Source organism: Labeo rohita, chromosome 17, assembly GCF_022985175.1.
Source record: "Labeo rohita strain BAU-BD-2019 chromosome 17, IGBB_LRoh.1.0, whole genome shotgun sequence".
NCBI lineage: Eukaryota > Metazoa > Chordata > Actinopteri > Cypriniformes > Cyprinidae > Labeo > Labeo rohita.
The window spans coordinates 10,273,719-10,298,117 of NC_066885.1; the positions used below are offsets into that span (position 1 = coordinate 10,273,719).

Here is a 24,399-nt window from a genome sequence, read left to right on the forward strand (position 1 = left end):
TATATTTGCAGCAATACAGTGTAAAAAATAACAAAACACAATTTGTTGAGTCATCTTAAAATAATTTGTTACCCTGCTGCCTTAAAATTTTAAGTTCAGTCAACTAAAATAAGTTTATTCAACTTATGACACTTATGAATTATGAAATGTTAAATGTTAAGTTGTACTAAGTAACAACTGAGATATTTGTGTTTGCTAAACTTAACAGATGGGTAAGTAACCCAGCTGCCTTAAAATTTTAAGTTGATTCAACTTAAATATCTAAGTTGTCACTTAGTATAATTTAACATTTCAAGTTGAATAAACTTTTTTTGAGTTGACTGAACTTAAAATTTTAAGGCAGCCAGGTTACAAATTATTTTAAGTTGACTCAACAAATAGTTTTTTACAGTGTAGCCCACTATACATCGTATGGATCAAAATTAGAGAAATCATTAGAAATCATTAGGATTTTAAGTAAAGATCATATTCCATGAAGATATTTTGTAAATTTCCTACCATAAATATATCAAAACTTAATTTTTGATTAGTAATATGCATTGCTAAGAACTTAATTTGGACAACTTTAAAGATGATTTTCTCAGTATTTAGATTTTTTTGCACCCTCAGATACCAGATTTTCAAATAGTCGTATCTCGGCCAAATATTGTCTAATCCTAACAAACCACACATCAATGAAAAGCTTTCAGCTTTTAGCTGACCCTTATGACTGGTTTTGTGGTCCAGGGTCACATATATTAAAATTGCAATAATATTTCACAATAATAAATAAATGTCATGTATTTTTGATACGGTAATATAATATTTTCTTTCGCACAAATCTAGTGTTATGTCTCTTCTCACATAATAATAGGAGGAATGCTAATGAAAATTTCATAATGTCACATACTTGTTATCAGCTTCTACACTGCATCCAATGGTTTCCACAGAAACCCACATAGCAGTGCGCCAAAACAAAATGCCATTGTTTTTCAGCCATGGAAGAACAAAAAAACATCTAATTGACAATTAAATGCAATTTAGGAAAATAGGAGAGGCTACGAATGTACCGTTTGTCGGTTCCGTTGTGACTGAGGCTCACAGGATGTTCCTAAATGAAAGTACACTGCACAGTCACTGGGGAGACAAAGTGACTTTAGAAATAGCTCGAAAGCAGTTGCTGTCCAGTTCTGCGCATTGTCCATACATCTTCTTGAAGTCAGAAGCCAAAGGTTGAAGCGGTCGGTGAGAGGTCTTACCTGAGGGGAAGTACTCATTGATGGCCCAGTTGTCCACCTGAAGTGTAGCATTGCCCCCATTTCGGGTGAAGCGCACTACATGGTACTTGCCGTCATTTACAGCGGTGCTGCTCTCCTGAACAGTGATGTCAGACGTTCCTATGTTGAATGTGACTCCAATTTTGCCTTGCTCCTAAAAAGGATGAGCAAAAATATCAGGTTTGTCCACGTCATCTACAAGAACAACAAAAACATGCGACGAATTCAGGAAAATTACATGACTTTTTGCCATTCAGATGCACCTTTTCCTGTATTCGCCTCAAGATACACAATGGAGAGATGCATTTATTCTGTTATGATTAATTTTTAATGACGCATTTGCCCTTGAAATCTGTCACCTCTTGCTTTGCTTTTGTTCTTGCAGGATCCTGAATAATCTATTAGCATTAGTGACCCCTGATAAACTTGTCCGCTTGATGAAAAGTATTCATCAGCCATTAGCACCCCCCGTCTTTGGAGGTGAAGAATCAGGCTCATTGATTTACATAATGCAGTGAAAGTGGACTAAATCAATAGCATTAGCTAAAACAGAGAAAGAGATAAGAATGATTAATGGAACAGGAAGGTGTGCGGTGTTTGCCTTCGTGGATCCAAGAGGGTGTGTGCAAATGTAGCTGCAAAGATTCCCACTATAAATTAATTAGCACAGCCTCAATGAACATCGGTGAAGAAGGAAACATTGAGGAAATGTTTTATCCAGCGTCAATGTCATGAATTAACTATGTGTTTTGAAAGTGTCTGCTGGAAGCCAGCCTAAGCTGGTTTGGTAGTTTTAAAGGGTTTTGGGCTCTTGTCAGCTGCTCAGACTGACTAAATCAGCATTTTCTGTTTTTCTTTTTCTGCAACCGTTTCATCCTCTCTAATGCACTCTCTCTACCCCCCTCCTGAGCCCTCTGGGTTACATGGATATATTTTATGGGTATGTTAAACCGAATCTGGTGTTGTTCTTATCTCTTGCAGCATGGAAAATGACGACAGATGATAAATTGTATCAAGGGAGATGTTTATCACCACAGAGTGCGTTTATCACAGAAAGATCTCCGTGAGAGAAATCTGGGCCAGTCCTCTCAAGTTCATTTGGAAGACTTTCCCAAAGGCTGGAATACTGTTTATGTTTTTAATTAACCCTTGTGTTTTATTGATATTCACTTGTCTGGTGTCCCTGAGACCCCAATGATGTACACTACACTATTTTTTTAAAAGAAATTAATACTTTTATTCAGCAAGGCTGCATTACATTGATCAAAAGTAAAAGTAAAGACATTTAAATGACTACAAAAATGTATATTTTAAATAAATGTTATTATTTTGAACTTTCCATTAATCAGAGAAAAATGAAAAAATGGGTTTCCACAAAAATATGTACCAGCACAACTGTTTTGAACATAATACTAAGAAATCAGCATATGGAATGATTCCTGAAGGATCACATGCCAATTTAGGCTTGCCATCACAGGAATAAATTATATTTTCAATCATATCAAAATAGGAAACAGTTGTTCTAAATAGTAAAAATATTTCACAATATTACCGGTTACTGTATTTTCGAAAAACAGATAAATTGTAACGTGCATAGTAAAATGTTAATAGCAATTTTGAACCTCAAATATTAAGAAAACATCTTAGGTTAATTTTAAAATTGCAGTTAATATTGTAGAGTATTGTCTGCGGCAATAGACTTGTGGGCACTGCGCCGAGATTTAGACATCAAATTTAAGTGAGTTTTTGCTTAGAACAAGCAAAATAATCTGGCAATGGGGCAAGCAAAATAATCTTATTTCAAGCAGAAAACAAGATTATTTGCTTACCCCACTGGCAGATTATTTTGCTTGTTTGAAGCAAAAAACAGATTTTTTTTTTTCAAGATTAATATAAGTAATTGAATGATTACACATGTGACCCTGGACCACAAAACCAGTCATAAGTAGCACAGATATATTTGTAGCAATAGCCAACAATACATTGTATTTTTCTTTTATGCCCAAAATAATTAGGATAGTAAGTAAAGATCATGTTCCATGAAGATTTCCTACCGTAAATATATCAAAACTTAATATGCTTCATTTGGACAACTTTAAAGGTGATTTTCTCAATATTTCGATTTTTGGCACCCTCAGATTTTCAAATTGTCATATCTCGGCCTAATCCTAACAAACAATACATCAATGGAAATGATGGCTTGTTTATACAAAAAACTGACTCTTATGACTGGTTTGTGGTCCAGGGTCACATCTCACCGTTTAGCATCTCAAACTATGAGTGGCACATTTGAAAACACTGTTTTAAGTCAAACATAATTTTGCTCCATTCTATTACACTCTGGTACAAATAATTGATTTCTTTATGTTCCGCTTCATGCCTCCTTTAACCATAGTAAATGGCCTCTTGTAGCTTATGGCTATATTACATGCGTTTATTTATTTATGTATTCAATGGATAGATATTCGTAAGTTTGTCAGCGTGTGGTACGGTTTTAATAAAGTGTTTGTGTTCAGTGATACTTCAAGTCCCTTGAGACCGTCTTTATAGAGGAAGGAGGATTGTACGTTACTGTAACCCTGCCTTTCTTCCTGCATGAAAAGCTACAGAAAACATATCTCTGCCCTCTTGTAAAATATTAATGAGACAAAAATGAGTCAAAACACATAAAGGGCAATTTGCTAAATCTGTTTCCACAGACGTACACATTCATACAAGCACAGCACTGTGAAATATCTAACCGCCCTGCCACTTTTCGCTTGTGAAAGCCTCTTGCTGCTGTATTACTTGTTTGATCACAGAAACACTCTTTTACATTTAGCATCAAAGAGTTTATAAGTGTCTCTCGCTTGCACTCTCTTTCTTACATCCATCTCATCCCCCTTCCACATTCCAATTCCAATACTGCAACACTTTTGTATCCAGGAGGGTAAAAGGACGAATAAACTCTTGGTTTTTGAGCAAGTGATACATGAAAGGAAATAGTCTGTCATGCACACACACACTATATCGAGCGTCGTGTCAGCGCTGCATACTGAAAGAGTGAGCGAATACAGAATACGCTCTGTGCCATTTTTATTAGGGGTCAATGACAAATAAATATGGCCAAGATCAATGAAAAGAAGAAATGTTATCTTTTTATTTTTGTTGGTTTCAGACTTTTTTTTTTTTTAAAAAAGAAAGAAACAAAGAAACAATGAAAGAAAAATAGGAAATGAATGACCTAAAATGCAGTAATAAACCCTTTCCTTGAATACACTTCATTATTATTATTATTATTATTATTCATTATTATTATTATAATGAATCATTAAAGTTGTTTGGGTAACTTAATTTCACCTGAAATAGCCATGGGTAAAAAATATTATTATTATTATTATTATTATTATTTTTTTTTTTAATGATTTTCTTGTTTCATTGCACCAAAATGGGTTCATGCATGTTGGTTATGCTAATATTAATTTTATAATCTCAAAATTAAAGAATGAAAAAAAGAAAGAAAGAAAGAAAGAAAGAGAGAGAGAGAGAGAGAGAGAGAGAGAGAGAGAGAGAGAGAGAGAGAGAGAGAGAAAGAAAGAAAGAAAGAAAGAAAGAAAGAAAGAAAGAAAGAAAGAAAAAGAAAGAAACAGAAAATGAATGACTTGAAATGCAGTAATAAACCCTTTCCTTGAATACACTTCATCATTATTTTTAAATAATGTTTCAAGGTAAAAACAAATGTTTTGAATGAATCATTATTATTACAATGAAACATTACAGTTTTTTGGGTTGCTCAATTTCACCTGAAATAACTGAGGGGGGGATGAAATATATGCATAGTCAAACCTTTTTTTTTTTTTATTAATTTTATAATATAAAAATGAAAGATATAAATAAAGGTGCTTTAAAAGGTTCTTTACAGCGATGCCATAGAAGAACCTTTTAAAGCGCCTTTATTTTTAAGAGTGTAATAAACCCTTTCCTTGAATAAACTTCCTCATTATTTAAAAAAAATGTTTCAAGGCAAAAACTAATAATTTAAATAAATCATTATTATTATAATGAATCATTAAAGTTTTTTGGAGGTTAACTTAATTTCACCTGAAATAACCAATGAAAAATAATGATAGCCATGCATAGATTTTATGTTTTTCTTGTTTCATGACACCAAAATGGGTTCATGCATGATGGTTATGCTAATATTCATTTTATAATCTTAAAAAAAATTTTTTAAAAATGTTTTAATCATGGTTTTAGTTTTATTCATTTTACAAAAATTCCAGTCGACTTATTTCTTTAATACAATTTCCAAACCTCCCACAATTTTTTATTTAATTAATTAAAATTATTCCGAATTTTGAATACAAGGCTGAATGCCACTTAAACATTTCTGGATGATGTTTTTAGGACATTATTCAAAATTGGCCAGTCAAATATACAACTCTGCTGCAGGCAAAATGATTGACACGTCCAATTACTCATTGTGTATTTAGTGGAATAGGACATGCAAAAAAAACCAAAAAAAAAACCAAAAACACTGATTGCCAGAATGCGTTTGAAACAATGGACCACATAATGATTTTGCAAGCAGAAAAGCTAAACAAATAAAATTAGACCAAAAAAAATGGCAAAAAACCCTGGTCCTTTGTGCAAACAATTGAGGCTTAAATTAAATCTTTATATTAAAAGTGTATAAACAGCCTCCACGAGTCTGAAAATATTAAAAAGACCAAATTTATTCATTACTCTTCATTTTATTGGACATTGTCTCTAGCATGTTGGATGATGATCCATTAAAGTTAGGGCAAACAATCTCTACTGCTAAAACCCCAATCCACATCTTTCATAACTGAATCCCTCTTTTATTCCATGGGCCACTTCATTTGCTTTGCTGTTAACCTCCATCAAAATATTATAATGCGCCATTCTAATATGCCTTTCAGGAAAAAATAAACAACTAAAAAATTGCAAGTAATGAATAAACAGCAGTAGGAACAAAGCAAACGTGGCCTTATTTGTATTCTGCGACACACTCTCCGGATAGCCAGACAGTTAGAGTCCTGCCCCAGAATGCAAACTCCAATCATTACAGTCATCAATTGTGCTGTTCTTGCTCTCCTCTGCTGTGTGTGAGGAGCAAAGAGGTTTGCCCCACTGTATCACCTGGACAAATTGATAAGTGGCTAAAAGATGAACCTTCTCTCCCTGTGAGTGCCCGTCTGTGCAGAGCTGATAAGGCGAGATGCTCCTCAATTGGTAGTAAAGAGAAAATGGAAGTGACAATTTTTCGTAGCTGATTGTTTCATCAATATAAGAGTCGATATTTTCAAGTCCGCCGCTAAATAGTGTGGGATCTTTTTCGGAACAACTTCATTACTTTCAATTTAATCTGTGTTGTTTAAGACTAAAAACTCTGCGCTTATAGCTGTGGGATACGTTTAATGGAAAATTAGCAAGTAAACAAAAAGGACACGCATTTGCAACAATGATCAAACTACATAATGCTAATTGGGAAACAAGATGGGTTTGAGTCTTTGTTGCATTATTACAGCATTTATAGTATAATAAAGGCGCTTTTGCTTTAGATTACGGAGAAAGCAAAGTATGTTGTTTATGATGTTTTGTTTATCGCACTAATTAGACCAGCGTGGAGGGAGAAGTTTCAGCAGCTTGACACTTGCAAACGCTTTATTAAACCGAATGAAAGCTTACTCATAACCACGAGATCTAAAAACGCCTTTAAACAACAGTCGAGGAACAACTGCACTCAAAAAAACCATCTACAATTAGTCCTTCAAGTCGCTCACTGCTACTTAAACAACCGACAGAAGATTTTCAATTTCCCACAGCCTTTCAATTAGGTTTGCTGATACAGGCGAAATCTCGAGGGAGCCTGGTGTCCGTGGGACATCTGCGTTGAAGAGCTGCTGTGTTTCCACAGTAGTTTATGGAGATATCAAACATGTTGATGAGGCAGAAAGCGCTCTTTAATTCACTGCTAGCTGCTGATTTGCCTGCCAAGGCTATCGGGTCCACAAAACACAGACAGCTGCCAGACAATACTTAATCTACCCAGAACTTGCTACATCGACACTCTTATATGGCTAACGGAAAACAACGTAGGGGAAGAACTTATTTGAAACAAGTTTGCTGACAGTAAACGGAGTCAGAGTTTCTTTCAAAAGTACAAACACGATTGAATAGGAAAAAAAAAGCACGGTGAGTTTGAGACTGAGCGGCCTTCGGTGGTTCATATTGCGGTGTGTTTCAAGGACAGCGCTGCTCTGTTTCTTGCGTTTTAAAACAAAAAAGAAAAAATGATGAAGGTCCCAAACACTTGGATGTGAGACACATTCAGATAATGATTTATGGTCTACAGGTAACAAACCAAAGAGTACAATGCAAAGCACTTTACAGGACCGTCTAGTAGAATTTTTCATCTTTCCGTTATGCACGCAGACCTTGAGTGTATAAATATTAATATACAGGACATATAAAAGATGCTATGCGAAGTCAAGAGGATCAGACGCTCGTTGCAGATCTTTAAAAAAACACAAATAAATGGAAGGCACCTGCTTATCACATTGAGTATGATCTGTCATGTGAGCAGAATATGAGTAGCCACATCCTCAGGGAGGTCACAAGACAAAGACATTCGTGTTTCGTCGGCGCCTGATGCTGATCGGTCAAAATGTTATCTAAACAGCCCTCTGCGACATTATAAAGTACTCCACCTTTAGTCGACGTCTACTAGATGTTATTCACGAAGATCCGTTCTGCAGACCAAAGCAAAGCTGAGAGATGTGATTTTCTTTCCAATTTTCTAATTTGCTTTGTCAACAGAATGAGAAGGAGCTTATTTCAGGGGGAAGTGTGGCGCAAAACGTGCCGAAACGGCACGCGCCACTGCGTCTTCTCTCCAGTGCAACTGGAAAACTGAAGAAGAAAGTCAAGCCGTCACAAAATCATCTACACTCTGATGGTTCGTTACACTTTATTGGTAATTAGATCACCATTACCCGGAGGGGGCAATCCGATTATGTGGGCTACATCTCGTTAAAAACACAACTCATACTTCCGAGCCACTAATTCAAATCACAAATAAAAAAAATATATGCTAATGAGATGCAGGATGGGCATTTAGCTTTGAGCGTAAACTGACAGGAAAACCATAAAGTAGAATTTCAACAAGAAAATCATCAGAATTGAGTGGAACATTCTAGTTCTGGAAGTAAAAAATCCCATTCATCTTCTCCACACACATATATGAACCTGTCAATTTAGACCATTAGTGGTGGGAATTTTTCAGTGACTCTTATTGCAAGTTACACCAATGGATACAGTGTCTGTCAAAACCACAGATTCATTCACAAATTAAACAATCTTTATGAATGAGTCACTGTATTAAGATTGACTCCCATTCATACGAATATGAACACTGAAGATTAGAAATGCAAACATCTGTGAAGTTTTACATTCTTCTCAAGTCCAATTTTTTGATGCAATTACATAACTGATAAGTAATTCATGAAATATTTTAAACACACTTAATATTACTATATACAATAATTAAATTTTTTTTTTAAAAGAAATTACTTTTATTTTTTTAATGCAAGGATGCATTAAACAAAACTTACAGTAATGTTACAAACATTTATTTTAAATAAATGCTGTTCTTTTCAATTTTCCTTTCACAAAGAATCATGAAAAAAGTATCAAGATTTGCACAAAAATATGCAGCACACCTGTTTTTGACAATAAGAAATGTTACTTGAGCAGCAAATAAGCAGAATGATTTCTGAAGGATCATGTGACACTGAAAACTTAAAATTCAGCTTTAACAGCACAGGAATAAATTACATTTTTAAAATATATTAAAAAAAACAATATATTACATAATATTACTGTTTTTATTGTATTTTTGATTAAAAAAAATAGCAGTAGGGCTGTTACTAACAATTATTTTGGTAATCGATTAATCAGATGATTATTCTGACGACTAATTGAGTAATCTGATGATTCTTTTTTTAGGTTAAAAAATAGACATAAGCTAACAATAGCCTTTAAAATGACTTAAAATACATATATTTAGCAATGAGGCAATGATAATTGGTTCAAATAAAGTATCAAAAGCAAGCAGTCATATAGTTTTACTGAACAAAACTGAAAATACCTAACGTTAATGCATTATAAACAACAGAACTAACGTACATTGTGTAAACAACAAATAACTGCAACAATCGGCCTGATGGTTTTTACACTTTAACACGCGATCTAATCCTTGTTTAATATTGACCAAACAACAGTTAATTCAAATGTCCACTTAATCTTAATTATTTGGCCATTTCTTTACGACAGAAATGCTACAGCCGCTGTAATTTCTTGAATATGTGGACAACAAAACGTGTAAACTTGCAGTGAGGACTTGAGCATTTATTTTGAAATCACGGTGAACAGTTAGCATTGAGAAACAGAATGATGTATTCTCCTGTGTTTGCGTATGTTTAAAAATGATTTACCTTACAAATCTGATGAAATGTTGCACGTTGCGTCCCCAGATGAACGTTATAATATGCAGAGATGGAAATAGTGTGGAGAAGCATTTACTGTAAACGACACCGCTCTGAGAGGCACGTACGTAACCTACACGCATGCACACCGCAATGCATATAATTATTTAATTGAATCGCAGCATTTGTGAATTCACAATAGCATTATGCTTTATAATGATTTTAAATGGGTTTAATATAATATCCAACCTTGGAAAATTGTCCAATAATCCGTTTTATGGATTCTCATCTGTGGAATGCGCCACTTCCGATATTTTGCACATCGACAAGGGCAAATTGCAGTAGATTTTTTTTTTAAACAGAGTACTCAAATTGATTCAAGGAATCGTGACAGGCCTAAAATGCAGTCCGGATTAGCATAAGCATAATTAAAAGCTCTATCTTTTGAACTGTAACACCTTATGCAATCCTGTAATTCATAATTGATTAGATAGGTTCATTAGCTTCCCTGCTGAAACAAACAAACAAACAGCTAAAACCAGCCTAAGCTGGTTGGCTGGTCTTAGCTGGTTTAAGCTGGAAGTAGCTGGTCTCCCAGCCTGGCCAGGCTGGTTTTAGCTGTTTTTTTGTTTGTTTGTTTTTCAGCAGGGTTAAAGCTCTTTATTAACTTTTATTTTTATCTTTTAAGGAGAACAAGTACTGCTGGAAAAGCAACATACAAGGGTGGCATTGCATCTCAAGTGACATAAAAATTCTCCAGAGATGATGAGAGGGGGATCAGGTCAACAGGGTTATATCTCAACATGCTGCTCCATGTAAGGCAGGTAAGTGACTGCATGTATTCCATGTGTGACCTGCCTCTATTCTCGCACATGTTCCCACCCTAACAAGCAGAGGTGCCGTGTGATCAAGGGTTCAGGCTTTGGAGCCCAAATGGTGGGCTGAAAGGAATCCCACTCTTTGACGATGTTTACAACATAAAGCTTAGTTAGGCAGTTTCAGAGACAGTTGGGTTTTCAAAGCAGACTTGGAAAAGACAAGAGATATGCTGCCTGTTTTGCTCTAACCCCCGTCACCCCCAAGCAGTTGTTTCCATGGTTACTGCAGCTGCCACATTCGACAAGTGAAACAACACAGAGTTTGATCTGACATGTTTCACTCACAAAAGACATCTGTCATTTCTGAATGAACGCTGTACCTCATCTAGTTAACATGAATATGATCAGATGCGTGCACAGCGGTGTGCATGAAAAGATGACAATTTATGACTAATTTCGTGTGAACTTGTGTGTGTGTAGTTTTGACGTCATGAGTGTGTCCTTGATGAGAGAGCATTTCTAAGGAAATAAAATCATTATCACCTTTATAAATGGCACAAATGAATGAGGACAGAGAGGTGTTTATATCTTTTTATGAAATGCATTAATTGTTTACTTGCATTTCAGTGCAATTATCAGTACCAAACATGCGGATTAGAATGTTTTTAGCGTTTGAAAGAACGTGCATTTAACAGAAGCAATCACACTTCTGAATGTGTTTTGTATAAAAGCCCCCCGACAACACCCTATCATTTACAGAAGTAACTTGTTTATTGCAGATCTGGTAAACACTGCAGTCCATAATGATTTTTTGGACTAAGCTGAGTGTTAACAGTGGCTTTTCACACTTTTTTGAATATCAAATGTGCAAAATGTGTTATAATATAATGTATGATATCAATATCAAATAGCAATATTAAATCTGATATTGCATTCATGCAACAGTTAGATGCTGTGTGTAAATACATAAGAAACAACATCTTTAAAACCCTCATTTGTGCAATCTACTTTCTTCCGCCACAGATTCGAATCTCAAGTTCACAGTTTAACATCTGAGCCCAAGCATCAGTTACTAATTTGAAAATGTCACTTTAAAACTAGTAATGAAGGAATGTTGAGTTGCTTCATTTAAAGCAATGGTTCTCAAAGTGTGGTACGAGTACGACTGGTACTCAGGCTCCCTGAAGTGGTATGCAGAGGAATCACTAAATTAAAATTAATGTTAAAACGCAATACAATTTAAGTTCATCTTTATTTGAGTAAAGATTTTATTTTTTATTATATATAGTTTACAGTTTTTATTGAACTTTTAGGTACAACACATTTTAATTTAATCATTATTTAATTTTTTTATTTACCTGTTTGTAAGCGCTGTGCAGTGTTAACTGCAAGTGCAGTGTTAACTGTTCTAACTGTGTATTTACAACGATAAAGTGGCTGACAACAATAAATGTTCTTATTAGGAATAAAACTGCCTCGGTTTTGAACTGTGCAGAGTTGTAGTTGTATAGTTAGGCATACTACGCTGCTGGTCATTATGGTGGTACTTGGAGAGCCAAATATTTTCAGAGGTGGTACTTGGTATAAAAAGTTTGAGAACCACTGATTTAAAGCTTATTGAATTACTGCATTAAAGCTCACTGTATTATGTAGAGTAGCTATTACGAGAGAGAGATGGACTGAGCGAGTGTGATTACGTACATCTGATTCTTCAGCTCAATCTCATATTCACAAAAAAACATTAGTTTGAATGTCCCTATCTTTATCGTACTATCCTTTCATCTGTTAAGAGTGATTTTAGATGACAGCACTTCTTACACTTCTTACAAGGTGTTGTGAAAGTAAAAATAACTTCCTTTTTTATAACCGTTTCAGTTTTTTTCAATATAAAAGTCTTTACTGCTGACTCAATTATAAAAGCTCTTGTTGCCATGTAATGGCGGAACAACATAACTAAAATCACAATCGCGAACACACACACCGTTTCCCAATACTAAAATACTATTATTAAATACTACTATTTTATATAAAATATTTTTAGAATAATAATATGTATAAACAACAACAGCCATCATAAAAGTTGTTAAGTAATTCAGTCAAAAGTACCAAGGCAGCGCTCTGATATACAGCATTAAATTTACATAAAATATAATGTGATGAGATTTTGCCCTCAGCCAAAATGACTGCTCTGGAACAAATGATAGATTACTGAGACCAAAGACTGCCCATTAGATTTACCCAAAACACATGATATCTCATGTTTAACCACCATAGAGACACCAGAGCCAGCAGCAAATTCCAGAAGATCTGGCTAAGGCAAGGCTGCTCTCGGAGGGTTCATGAGCACTGAATGGCCACTGACGTCCTGGAGCTGAGATTTCCGAAAACATCTAAGCCAATTTTCAAATAGACGTTACCTTTAATAACAAACCGCATATTTGTCTAAAAAGTCTAAAAAAGTACATTCGCATCTAAAAACTCTTAAAACTACATTCTGTGACAAAAACAAACAAACAAACAACAACAACAAAAAAATTTTTTATTATTTATAAAATTATAGTGGATTTGGGAGTCTTCCATGACACTCAGAGTGATACAGCTGGAATATTGCATATATAATATAATATAATATAATATAATATAATATAATATAACATAATTCAAAGTTTGGGGTCAGTAAGATTTTTAAAAAGTTTCATAAGTCTGCATTTATTTGATCAAAAATATAATAATAATAATAATGAAAATAATAATAATAATAATAATAATAATAATGAAAATAAAATACCAATTTCCTATTTTAATATATTTTAAAATGTAATTTATTCCTGTGATACAAAGCTGAAATTTTAGGATTATTATTCCGGTCTTTAGTGTCACATGATCTTTCAGAAATCATTCTAATATGCTGTTTTCCTGATTAATATGAAAATGTTGAAAACAATGCTTCTTAAAATTATTTTAGGAACAGAATGTTCCAAAGAACAAGATTTTGTTAAAGACATTAATGTCACTTTTGCAATTTACTGGTTTGTATTTTTTTACTAGAGTTCTCATTTCCATGCTCAAAGCTTTGTTCAAAGAGCTTACATTTTATATATTGGGGAAACAACCTAATATCTATGCAAACAATGTACTATATGTAATGCACTGTATTTCATGCACTATGCACATAACATCCAGGTGGATCTAATTAGATATTTCCTATATAAGATCTTTCACACTCATATGGTGCAGTAAAACAGGTATGCAGCTGTTTCCAGCAGATATGTAGTTCTGAACATATGTGATGCTTTTCTTAGATCTTCTCACAGCAACACCCCTGTTGTACTGTCTCTGAGCAGCTTCTCACTGGAAGCGATGCTGGCGCCGTGCCATAATTTGTTCCGCTGGACTTTAAATATCAATTGGCATCATGTGAAGCCATTTAGGGCTGTCATTCTTCATTGGCTTGTCTGCAAACAAAGCGGTCATTAGGGATAAGAACTACTCAAAGTGATGTAGTGTTCCTAAATTATGGATGCAGTGATTTGGTCGGTGACAGAAGTATAAGACTACGCCAGACTTCACCTGTCTCTGTAACCAGGACTGATAATCATCGAGTTAGGATTAACATATGCACGAAAATGCATTCAGATGTTCACAGTTGTAAGATAAAACCGATGATTAGAGAGCACCAGGTAGACTGACAGAACTACTTAGTATGCAGATTTGCATACAATATTTGGAGTACATGCTAAAGTAATTAAAATGATTTGAAGCGCTTTACAAAAAGATTAGCAAACACTCATTAACACTTTGATAAGATGGACAGCTCTCTCCATTCAACAAGCCAAGAAGCATTGCCGAGTAATCCAAACAAACAGCTGGAAATCACAAATTAGACAAAGTTTCTTTCTCATTAAAAGTGAAACTGATGCAATGGAGCTTTGCAGTGTCACAATGTCACGTTTATGACCTCAGAATTCATTTACCAATCACTCATGTTTAAAAGGAGCAGCTATGAATCGACATGTGGCGGTTGTGAACGTAAATTCTAGAGTTTGATAGAAAAAAGTGAGTTAGGAAATATCGTAAAAGGTAGTTCAGATGGCACTAGCGATCTCAAGGGCATAGGTTTGGTTCCCAGGGAACAGATAAAAAGTCTTCTTTGAATACAAAGGATAAATGCATCTGCCAAATGCATAAATGTAAATGTGAAATGTCATCACTGCTCCTCATTTACACATTTAGCCAACCAAATTCCCACTCGCCAACATAAAGCCGCTTAACTCAGCCGTGACCTGTTTGAATTGCCAAGGTGCTTCACAGTCAGACTTCCCTACGATCCTTAACTGCTTTCATCTCTCTTCTCTTTGACTTTGACACAATAACTTTAAAAGACGGATTTTTAGGTCTTCAGTTGCACCACCCTGGATCATACGTTTCGCAACACGACTCCCTGAAAATCAATGATAGAGCCGGTCCAGACCGTTTCTTGATTATCAGCCATCCAAGCTTCCAGCTAGAGAATCACAACTTTTTTTTTTTCTACAAAAGGAAAAGGCTGAATAAAAAAGCCAGAGAGTCCAAGTCTGAGAAGTGAAGCCTTTGGACATCAAGCATCAAAAATATCAGAAAGAACTCCAGGTTTATCTGCAATAACTTTGTACTTTGCCTCAACTGAGCCATCAAAGTATTCAAAAGTCCACTCAAGGAAGGACTCGACATGTTGAGCTGAAAACTGAAGGTTTCCCGTTTTAGCCTAATTGTTGGTACATTTGAGTGGATAATACGAGTAGGCCATTTTAACCTGTCTGATGGCTACTAGGAATTGTTAGCTTGTTCTAAGACTGATGTCTCCTACTGTGGATCGTGGGAAATTTAGTTTCCAGAGCACTTAAAACTTTTTCCCCCACAGGTCTTAAAATCACAGCAGGGCTCAAATCACATGCATTACCTCAGAAATGAAACGAAAAGGAAAAGACGTTTAGCGACTTCACAGCATGCTGTAAACATGACTTTTCCCTCCGAGAACACTCAGCTGTAGTTATCTCAAATTATCCCCAGACAAAGCCATGCATTGACTCTGAAACCCTACTTGTTCAGCAAAAATTTTTCGTTTAATCACTGGACAAAACCATTTGGCAGTGGACTAATCAAACTTTCCTCTTAACTACCGGCAGAAAAGATTTTATTGAGTTACACAACCATTCAGACAAATTATTTTAGCATGCACTCTAAAGAGAAGTGGTACCTTGCTGGCTCAGGCGATGAAACAGCCCCTTCGTTTTCTTTCTTTCAACTCAGATTGGCATTACTAAAAGCATTTTTCTTAAATACAAAAGCAAATAAGCAAATGGAGAGGCATCACATGAATATTACATTGCGTTATGCAGACACTGATGAATGCTGTGAGAAGTTGATGATTGGTTTTGGGCTAAATCCTGCAGAGAAGTGTCAGGAAACAACGGTCTAGTGAATTGTTGAATATAATATGGATTTGATGCCCGCTGGCCACGAGCAATGCTGCTCAAGCAGACAGGTGCACTTATCTATTTCTGTGAGGCATCTATAAATCAAAGCTGAATAAATCCCTCTGTAACTGTTTTTGTATTTACAGGACTGAAAAAGAAATATATATTGCCTTATGGTTGTGATTTTGTTAGATACCACCATGCAGCATTATTAGATCATTTTGAAATCATTTCTGGAGAGAGCACTGATAAAACAACCAGAGTTCATAAGAGAAAAAACCGGAAAAAAATCATCTTTCTTTACATGAAAAGAAAGGAATCTAATCCAGCGCTGTCCACAACTGTAGTAAGAAAATGTACATTTAAAATGTTAATGCAATTAACTATAAATTATATATGGGTCATTCTATAATTAGGGGTACATTTAGAATTTGACAATGTGAAGAAAAGTTTTCCTTTTTCCCAAAAACCCAAACATGACTTTACATAGCTGCTTTGAAACAATCTATATCGTATAACGTGCTATATAATAAAAGTGATACCATCTATGTTTGCTACTGTCCATCATGTTACCTTTACTGGGTAACACAGTTGACAGGTAACTTACGTTTTAGTGTTTTGGACCTTTACTCGCATGGAAACCTAGAACTACTGAGCTTATGGTATGTTTAGAAATATATTTTAATAAAACATAAGTTTTAGATAAATTGTCTTGTTAAAATGTGCAGCAATAATACTTGTGTCACACTGTTGAGAGTCAATTAATCCACTCTTGACACAGGTTTGCTAGTTTAACCAATATTAGGGGAAAGAGAGAGAACATAACTTTTAGTGTTTCATCCATGTGCTGCTAGAGGAAATATCATCATACTGTGCAAATTATGCGAGAATGGGACAAACCATTCCTTTTTGAGGGGGATTTTCTAGTGGGTAACTTAGTCGACAGTGACACATATAAAACAAGTTATATCACAATAAACACTTATTATTTTTGAAGCGCAAAACTATGAAATTAATTTATATTTGAGGTCATTTTTATGCTTAAATGCAGAGTAGAATAAGCAACTTTCCAAAATGGGACAGCTGAATACCAGGGTTGTATGTGATATGAACATTATTTCTGAACAAAAGATATGGCTTTTTCAACATATAGTAGTGTGATTGGGAAAAATGTAATTGTGTACTAGAAAATAAAACATCTGGGCTTTATACTGATGAAAATATATTAAAAATATACTTCACGGACATAAGATGTACCCACAATTACAGAATGACCCATATCATTTTATTAAATAAAAATATAATTTACTAAAATTTGTGAATATTCTGTCACTATAGTTTTTGAGGTGAGAATTAAAAATGTTTTTACCAAGTCTGCATTTATTTGATTAAAAACATAGTAATACTGCGACTGTGTCACATGATTGATTAGAAATCATTCGAATATGCTTATTAGATGCTCAAGAAACATTGTGTATTACACTCTGTTTTATTTATTTATTTTATTTATTTTTTGGTGGAAATGGTCATACGATTTTTTTTTTTTTAGGATTCTTTGATGAAGAACAGTATTTATTACATTGTCTTTCACTTGCATTTGTCTGCCACTTTAAATGCACAAATTAATTTTCTTACTAACGTACTAACTAACTGTGATTAATTAGATTAATTAATTGGCAATTCATGCAATTAGTTAAAATGAAGCATAATTTTAACATATTAAAATGAAGAAAAGATAAAACACTACTAGTGTTTTACACTAGAGAGGAACAGGACAAACATTGGTTTGTGTTTGCTCAATTTTTTTTTTTAACAGAAGAGCATGCACTGTGTATAACACAGTTTCTCTCACCCATCTGAAGGTACAGCTTCAGGGGGAGGTCACTCCAAATGAACACATTTCCTGTCTGATTTCTGTACAGACCCCGGTTACTGAATTGCAGGGGAGGCAGTCAGACAGACTGCAATTTTTCCTAGAACATACAATTACCATCTTCGTGAGGTGAATGCAAAGCGACACAATGAAGTACTTTTGGAAATAATACTTCCAGTCTCGCCCTCCCCAAGCGTTTCAGTAAATACAGAGGCTTACATGCAAAGAAGAATAAAAAATCCAGTAGAAATGGCCTCAGCGTACTGAGATGAGGCACCTGTGTCTTTCATCTGTGCCATCAAGGAGATCGGCCAGTTTATTTAGCTGGAGCGGTTTTGATTCCTCATAAATCTGCACATCTCGCTTGACAGCATATGCTGTGCAGAAAGTGGGTCATGGAGGGAAGGTCTGGGCTGAGTGGCAAGCCTGTCACAGATTAAAACATGTGGCTGGACAAAATAATGCAAATTTGTGCCCTGCGGCTGCCAGCTTTCTTTAATACGAGCTGAGGTTTTTTGGCAGTCCTTCGAGAATTGCCAGGAAGATCGCTGGGGAAGCTTTGCTACCATTATCATTAGCTGGAATACATTAACGTTGACTCTGTGCACCGTTTTCAGGTGGCCAGAGTAAAAGCGTGCATGTACCAATCAATGTCAAGGTTAATGAGACCATTGAAAAAAAGAAAAAAATACTGGGAAGTCACTGAAATTCAACCCGTTTTGAGCAAAACCCATGAGGAAGCGTCGATTTCCTCCTTGTTTACGCGTCTGAGTTTTCTAAACTGAACCCTGAGGATCAATGCACTCTGATCGGAATGACCTTCCAGGGCATCTGCATTTTTTATTCTCCATCTGCGTTCACATTATGCTCTATTTCAGACATGGCTCGCATTCATCTGCTTTCAACTGCTGGCCAATTTAACGCAATTTCCAGATCAAAAATACCTTAGGGGGATTGCGTTACACCACTCTCATCCTCAGCTGTAGCCACTGCGGAGCCCAACAGTACGTTATCACAGACCCCAAATAAGGCATTAATTGTAAACTGATTTGCTTTAGATTTGCTGATTTGAAAAAAGTGTGACTGTGTGTAGACATACAGAATGCAGCGGTTTAACCCCCACATCTGGGGCAAAAGAAAACCTTGTGAGCAGCGAAATATAACGTGATAGTGAGTAATTCTGCAGTAGTCATCTGGCAAAATTTGTCACTGTATGAAAATGTTTATGATCTAGCAATGATCTAGTAACCCATCTATCTGGGCTGTTAAACGATTAATCGTGATTAATCGCAATTAATGGCATACAAAATAAAAGTTTGAGTTTGCCTAATATATATGTGTGTACTGTGTGTAATTATTATGCATATATAAATACACACAAATTAAGAGAAATATGTTATTTATCTGCAAAATATTTGTATTTATATAAAATATAATCATCTATCTATCATCTATTTTACCATTTTTTTTAATTTAACAAAAGTTTACTAAATGTATTCTAAAACATACAAAAAATCTTTTGAAGTTCCTGTTCTCTGTGCCTTACTGTTTTTCAGCACAGAGCATCTTTATAATATAAAGTGATATATGTTATATTAAGTTCATAATATCTGTCCCATGCTGAGAAAAATATATTAAATATAGACTTGCTACAGAATACATGTTTCAGTTGTATACAGAATATTGATTTTCTAAAGAAAATGCACTATAACATAGTCAGTCTATTGTTGTGTTGTTTTTTGTTTTTGTACAATTTTGTATGTATTATTTACCAATATGTATTTATTTTACCATTATATTATGGTTTACAAAATTATTTTAAAAAATCGAAATCACTGAAGGAAATGTACTGAATATGTGCAGTACGTTTTAGAAATATACAAACTGATTTGATTAATATACACTGCCCTCCAAAAGTTTGGAAACCCTATGGGGTTTTGGACAATATTGGCATGAATCCTTTTTAATTTGTGATAATGTTGCACTGATAAAGAACAACACAAACTACAAAACATCATCAAAATATGATTCATCAAAATATCCACCATTAGCAGCTATTACAGCCCTGCAAAATCTCGGCCTAAATTCATTGTATTCTAAACTTAACTGGCAATCGATTGTTGAAGCTATTAAGGTGTGCTGACCCAAAAATCTTTTAAAAACCTGGGCCAAGTTTAAACCAGTAACCAGGCACCACAGCTGGCAAAGGGGCATGTCTGACTTTGACATGTATATATTGCCATTATTATGTAATCAAAATGAAAATTATTGTTGCTGTTCTTCAATGATAATAGCAAGTTACTTTAATGTATTTGCACCAAAAAATAAGAATTTATGCTGATATCGTCCAAAACCACACTTTGCCAGGGGTGTTTCCAAACTTTTGGAGGTCAGTGTACAATATAAACATGTATGTGTATGAGGCATGTCATTTCTGATAATAAGGGAGTGATTATTTATAGAGGTGACCAGGTGAAGGTTTAAGCTACAAGCCTGGAGTGTTTCGATTTTCAGACAACATTAGAAGGTAATATTAGACTCTGAAATATTGATTCATAACTCAGCAGTATAAGAGATTAAAGCTGGATTCTTTTGATGAGGGTGACCATGAAAACAGAAACTCAGAACGCATTTAGAACAGCCTCCTCTATGTCAAGTTCATTTATCCACCTGGGCTTTTGTACCACAATGACCACACATAGAGCAAAAGAGCTGATCAGAGCTGCCAAACCAGCTGTGAACCTTAAACTAACACACTCTGCTGAAAGTGCCAGGTAAACTAAACAACCATATCAGAGGAAAGATTGAGAAAATGGAGTAGAAACATTGTATTGCACCTGCATTCCTAAGCTACAGTTGGAATAAGGCCATGTGTGATTGTGCTTGTACCGATGGATTATGGAAATAGGCTTTTGAAAAAAATGAGGTATACAAGCTCAGCAGCTTCCTATAATTTTATCCACTTCTGTTTCTAGCTTTTCACATCAGGACACGCTTTGCAAACATTCTTGTTTTCTCTTGACATTTTGCTGCAGAAGGGGTATTTGCATCAGGTTTTCATGAAGTTTGCATTTACTGCAATTAAAACACATCTGCTTCTAATGCTTTGCAGAGTGCATTGTATGACAGGAAAGAAAAAGTTCTTGATTTTAAAGCAAGCTCATTATTCATCTTTTTGGGTTTTATATATATGAAAACTTGGAGGTGAAAACATTTTGAATTTAAAGATCAATGTAAATTGTACTTTGTCTACCGAGAAACATGGAAGTATCTTCTGTTGCTTCCAAAGGGCAGTACTAAATGGGAAAAAAAAGAGATTTCAACAAAATAAAAAAAAATTGGACATCTTCACACTGTTTAAGTTTTCATCCCCCGGCTCTTAATGCATCATATGTTTCCTTCCTGAGCATCAGTAAATGTTTGAACCTTTTTTATTAGTTGTGTTTGAGTCCCTCAATTGTCCTCAGTATGAAAAGATGGATCTCAAAATCATACAGTCACTGCTGGAAAGGGTTCGAATATGCAAAGGATGCTGGAAAACCAAAAATGGAAAACTCATGAACAATATATATCTGGGCTGGGATTTCTTTTCTTTTTTTTTTTTTTTTTAATATAAAAATTTAATGTTTAATTTTGGCAAACGTAAAAGCACTTTCACACCAAAAGTGAAATGAATCAGCCTCAGGCTGAGAGTCTGTACAGTAGAACGCAGAAGAAAAAAAAGTTCAACACATTTCAGCAATAAAAAAAAGAAGCACAAATGTTTATCTAGTGATTTTTGCTTATTAGTATGGTTGAATTGGATCATCGAAGGTCAGCAGCAAATACATTGGTTAATAAATTGGGATTAATTATATAAAGGATATTTGTGTTATTTAACATTTAATTATTGCAGGTTTGCGGCATATTCTGAGTTGCATTTCCCTGTTTTTATTAGTTTTGAGGAATACTGAAATTTTTTTTTTTTTTTTTTCTTTTGCAAGTGAGATGAATAAATACATGTTGACATTTATTCTAAAACTTCAGTAACATCTTACTTCTGATTTCTCTCAACATGGGGACAGGAAACCTGTCAAACAATAAATGAGAAAAAAGTGACTGGTGTTACTTATTTGAAAAAGTAACTCAGTTATTTTACTGTAAATTATAAATTAGTGCGTTACTTTACTAGTTACTCGAAAAAAGTAATTTGATTATGAACTCAAGTTACTTGTAATGCGTTACCCCCAGCACTGGTTGCAAGTACATATTTAACAATTATATTTATCTTTTTCTCAGCATGTGACAGACATTATAAGCTTTATATCACCTATTTATATTGTATAGATGGTCAGTGCTGAGATTTTTTTTTTTGCCTGTAATTTTATAGCATTTTTTTTTCTGCTGTTATACTATTATTTGAAAGTAATTTGATTTGTTAAACCAAATAATTAATTTGACAGAATTGAAATTGAAGATGACTTTTAGTTGAAAAAGACTTAAATTTCTCTAAAAAACTCTAAATTTCTAAAAATACAATTTGATAAAATAACCACACTTTTACTGAAAGTAAATCAATAAAATTGGATAGAATTTTCGGCCGTTTTTCTTTTTTGGCCAAAAACTGGAATTTCAGTGCATCCCTAATACAGCACTTTGCAGATACTTAATGTGAACTTAATGTTTACAATTTACATTCATGTGTTTATGTATCTGAATGAGGCGTAGATCTATTTTATGAGATGGATGGTCCCGACTGGAAAACTAGTCAAGACGTCAATTGATTACCCAGTTACCTACGACGAATTCCTCTGTGTATTTCGTCTGTATAAGCAGCAACTAAATATTTGCATTTATAACACTTAGATGGAAAAACGAGCCGCGGACCCCCCACAACCAGAGCGTTCCGGTTTAGTCACATCGCTTTTTCACGTCTTAAGAGTCTGTCAGAATGAAGTATATCCCCCTCTCTTTGGTATAGAAACTGTGAACTCCGAGCAGCAAATGGAACAAGCTGGGTAATTGTGCTCACTTTTCTCACTCAGAATCGTTCTGCACTTTAAGGCTGAATGGAAGTGAAGTGGGATGCTTGTGGCAGGGGCCATTCAGCGCAGGGAGGTTTGCAGGATTGAAAATCAACAGGCAATGTGTAGTTATGCTGCTCACTGATTAAAAGAGATCAACACCATTGATTTTCTGTACACTTAAATCATTCTATCTTATAGGATTTCAGTCAACAGCTTTGGTGGCAAAGACTGCTGGTGTCGAAGCCATTTATCCTTTCCCTCTTCTGTCGATATGTGGAAAGCACCCAGCGACGTAATTCAGTTAAAATGACTGGCCCATCATTGGACCGTGTCATTTTAAGACGTCCGTCTATTTGGCCAAAGTGCAAGTTTCTAAACGAAAAGACATTGGTTAACATTATTTAAAACGGCAATAGCGATCGTGTTTTGCTTTGTAGGGGGTGAAAAAGACCTTTAAAGCAAATTGAAACATCCCGTCCACTCGTGTAGTGGTAATACAACACGGGGGCACAGGCAATTTGTAGAAACGCTTAGTTTTTTACCCTAATTACACACTTACTTCCAGCTGTGCAGCTGGTGGAGGGAAGCTATTTGCTGTTAATGAGTATCCAACGGTCTTACAAAAAAAATCCGTAATGCTGTGCAGGCGCTGCTGTTCGTATTAGGGAAGGGAGCGAATTCCAAATGCATTTAACTTTAGTCATTTGAAACTTTCTTTAAGTGTTTAACTCTTAAGGAACAGAGAAACAGAATGGCAATTTCAAATGAATGTGCGATGAGTGTTACAATCAGCCAGAACAGCGGGGACATCTTCACGAGAGTCTCTCCTCGCCCCTTTCTCTCTCTCCGACAGAAGATGTCTAAATTAAAGGCATTTAGCAGACGCTCTTATCCACAGCGACTTACAAAGGTGCATCGTTTTCCCGTGCGAGACCACCGCGGTCAACAGATGGCAAGCGTGCCGGCATGAATGGTTTACTGGTAGTAGGGAAACAGTGGAGGCTAAATCTGAGTGTATGTCATAAATGGGTTTATTATTTTCAAAATGCAAAAAATTTGTCAAAATGACTTGTATAGGATTTAATGGTTTTAATAGATTCATTTTGCTTGATTATACACAAACGTTTAAATGTAAATGTAATGTCTTTACATGCACATATTCAATTAAAAACTGAAATTCAATGTAACTAATTATAACTATAACAAATGTGTGCTTTTATGTGAGAAGTTTTAATTTGATTGCAACCTTTTGCAGATTCACTGCAAACAGGATCAACCAATCTAACACAAAGCATTTTCACACCTCTGTCCAAAGATTTTAGCAGGTTTTACACTCCTCCCTGTTGAGGGAATAAGACAAAAGTTTGGATACGTCATGGTCTTTTGGATCACTCAAGTGTGATCAAACTTCTGATGTGTGTATGATATGAAATTGATGAAGACATTTTAAGTCGCTCATTTTGATAAATACAGAAAATTAGTATAATAATTGTGTAATTTG

At 35.0% G+C, this 24,399-nt stretch overlaps 1 protein-coding gene across 1 annotated transcript in view; it reads right to left on the reverse strand.

Moving 5' to 3' along the window:
- The window catches only part of nrxn3a (neurexin 3a), a 350,535-nt gene that overhangs the window by 57,718 nt on the left and 268,418 nt on the right, over nt 1-24,399 (reverse strand). Inside the window, 1 exon segment of the mRNA XM_051132863.1 lies at nt 1,239-1,410. Within this exon segment, the coding sequence (XP_050988820.1) occupies nt 1,239-1,410 (172 nt within the window).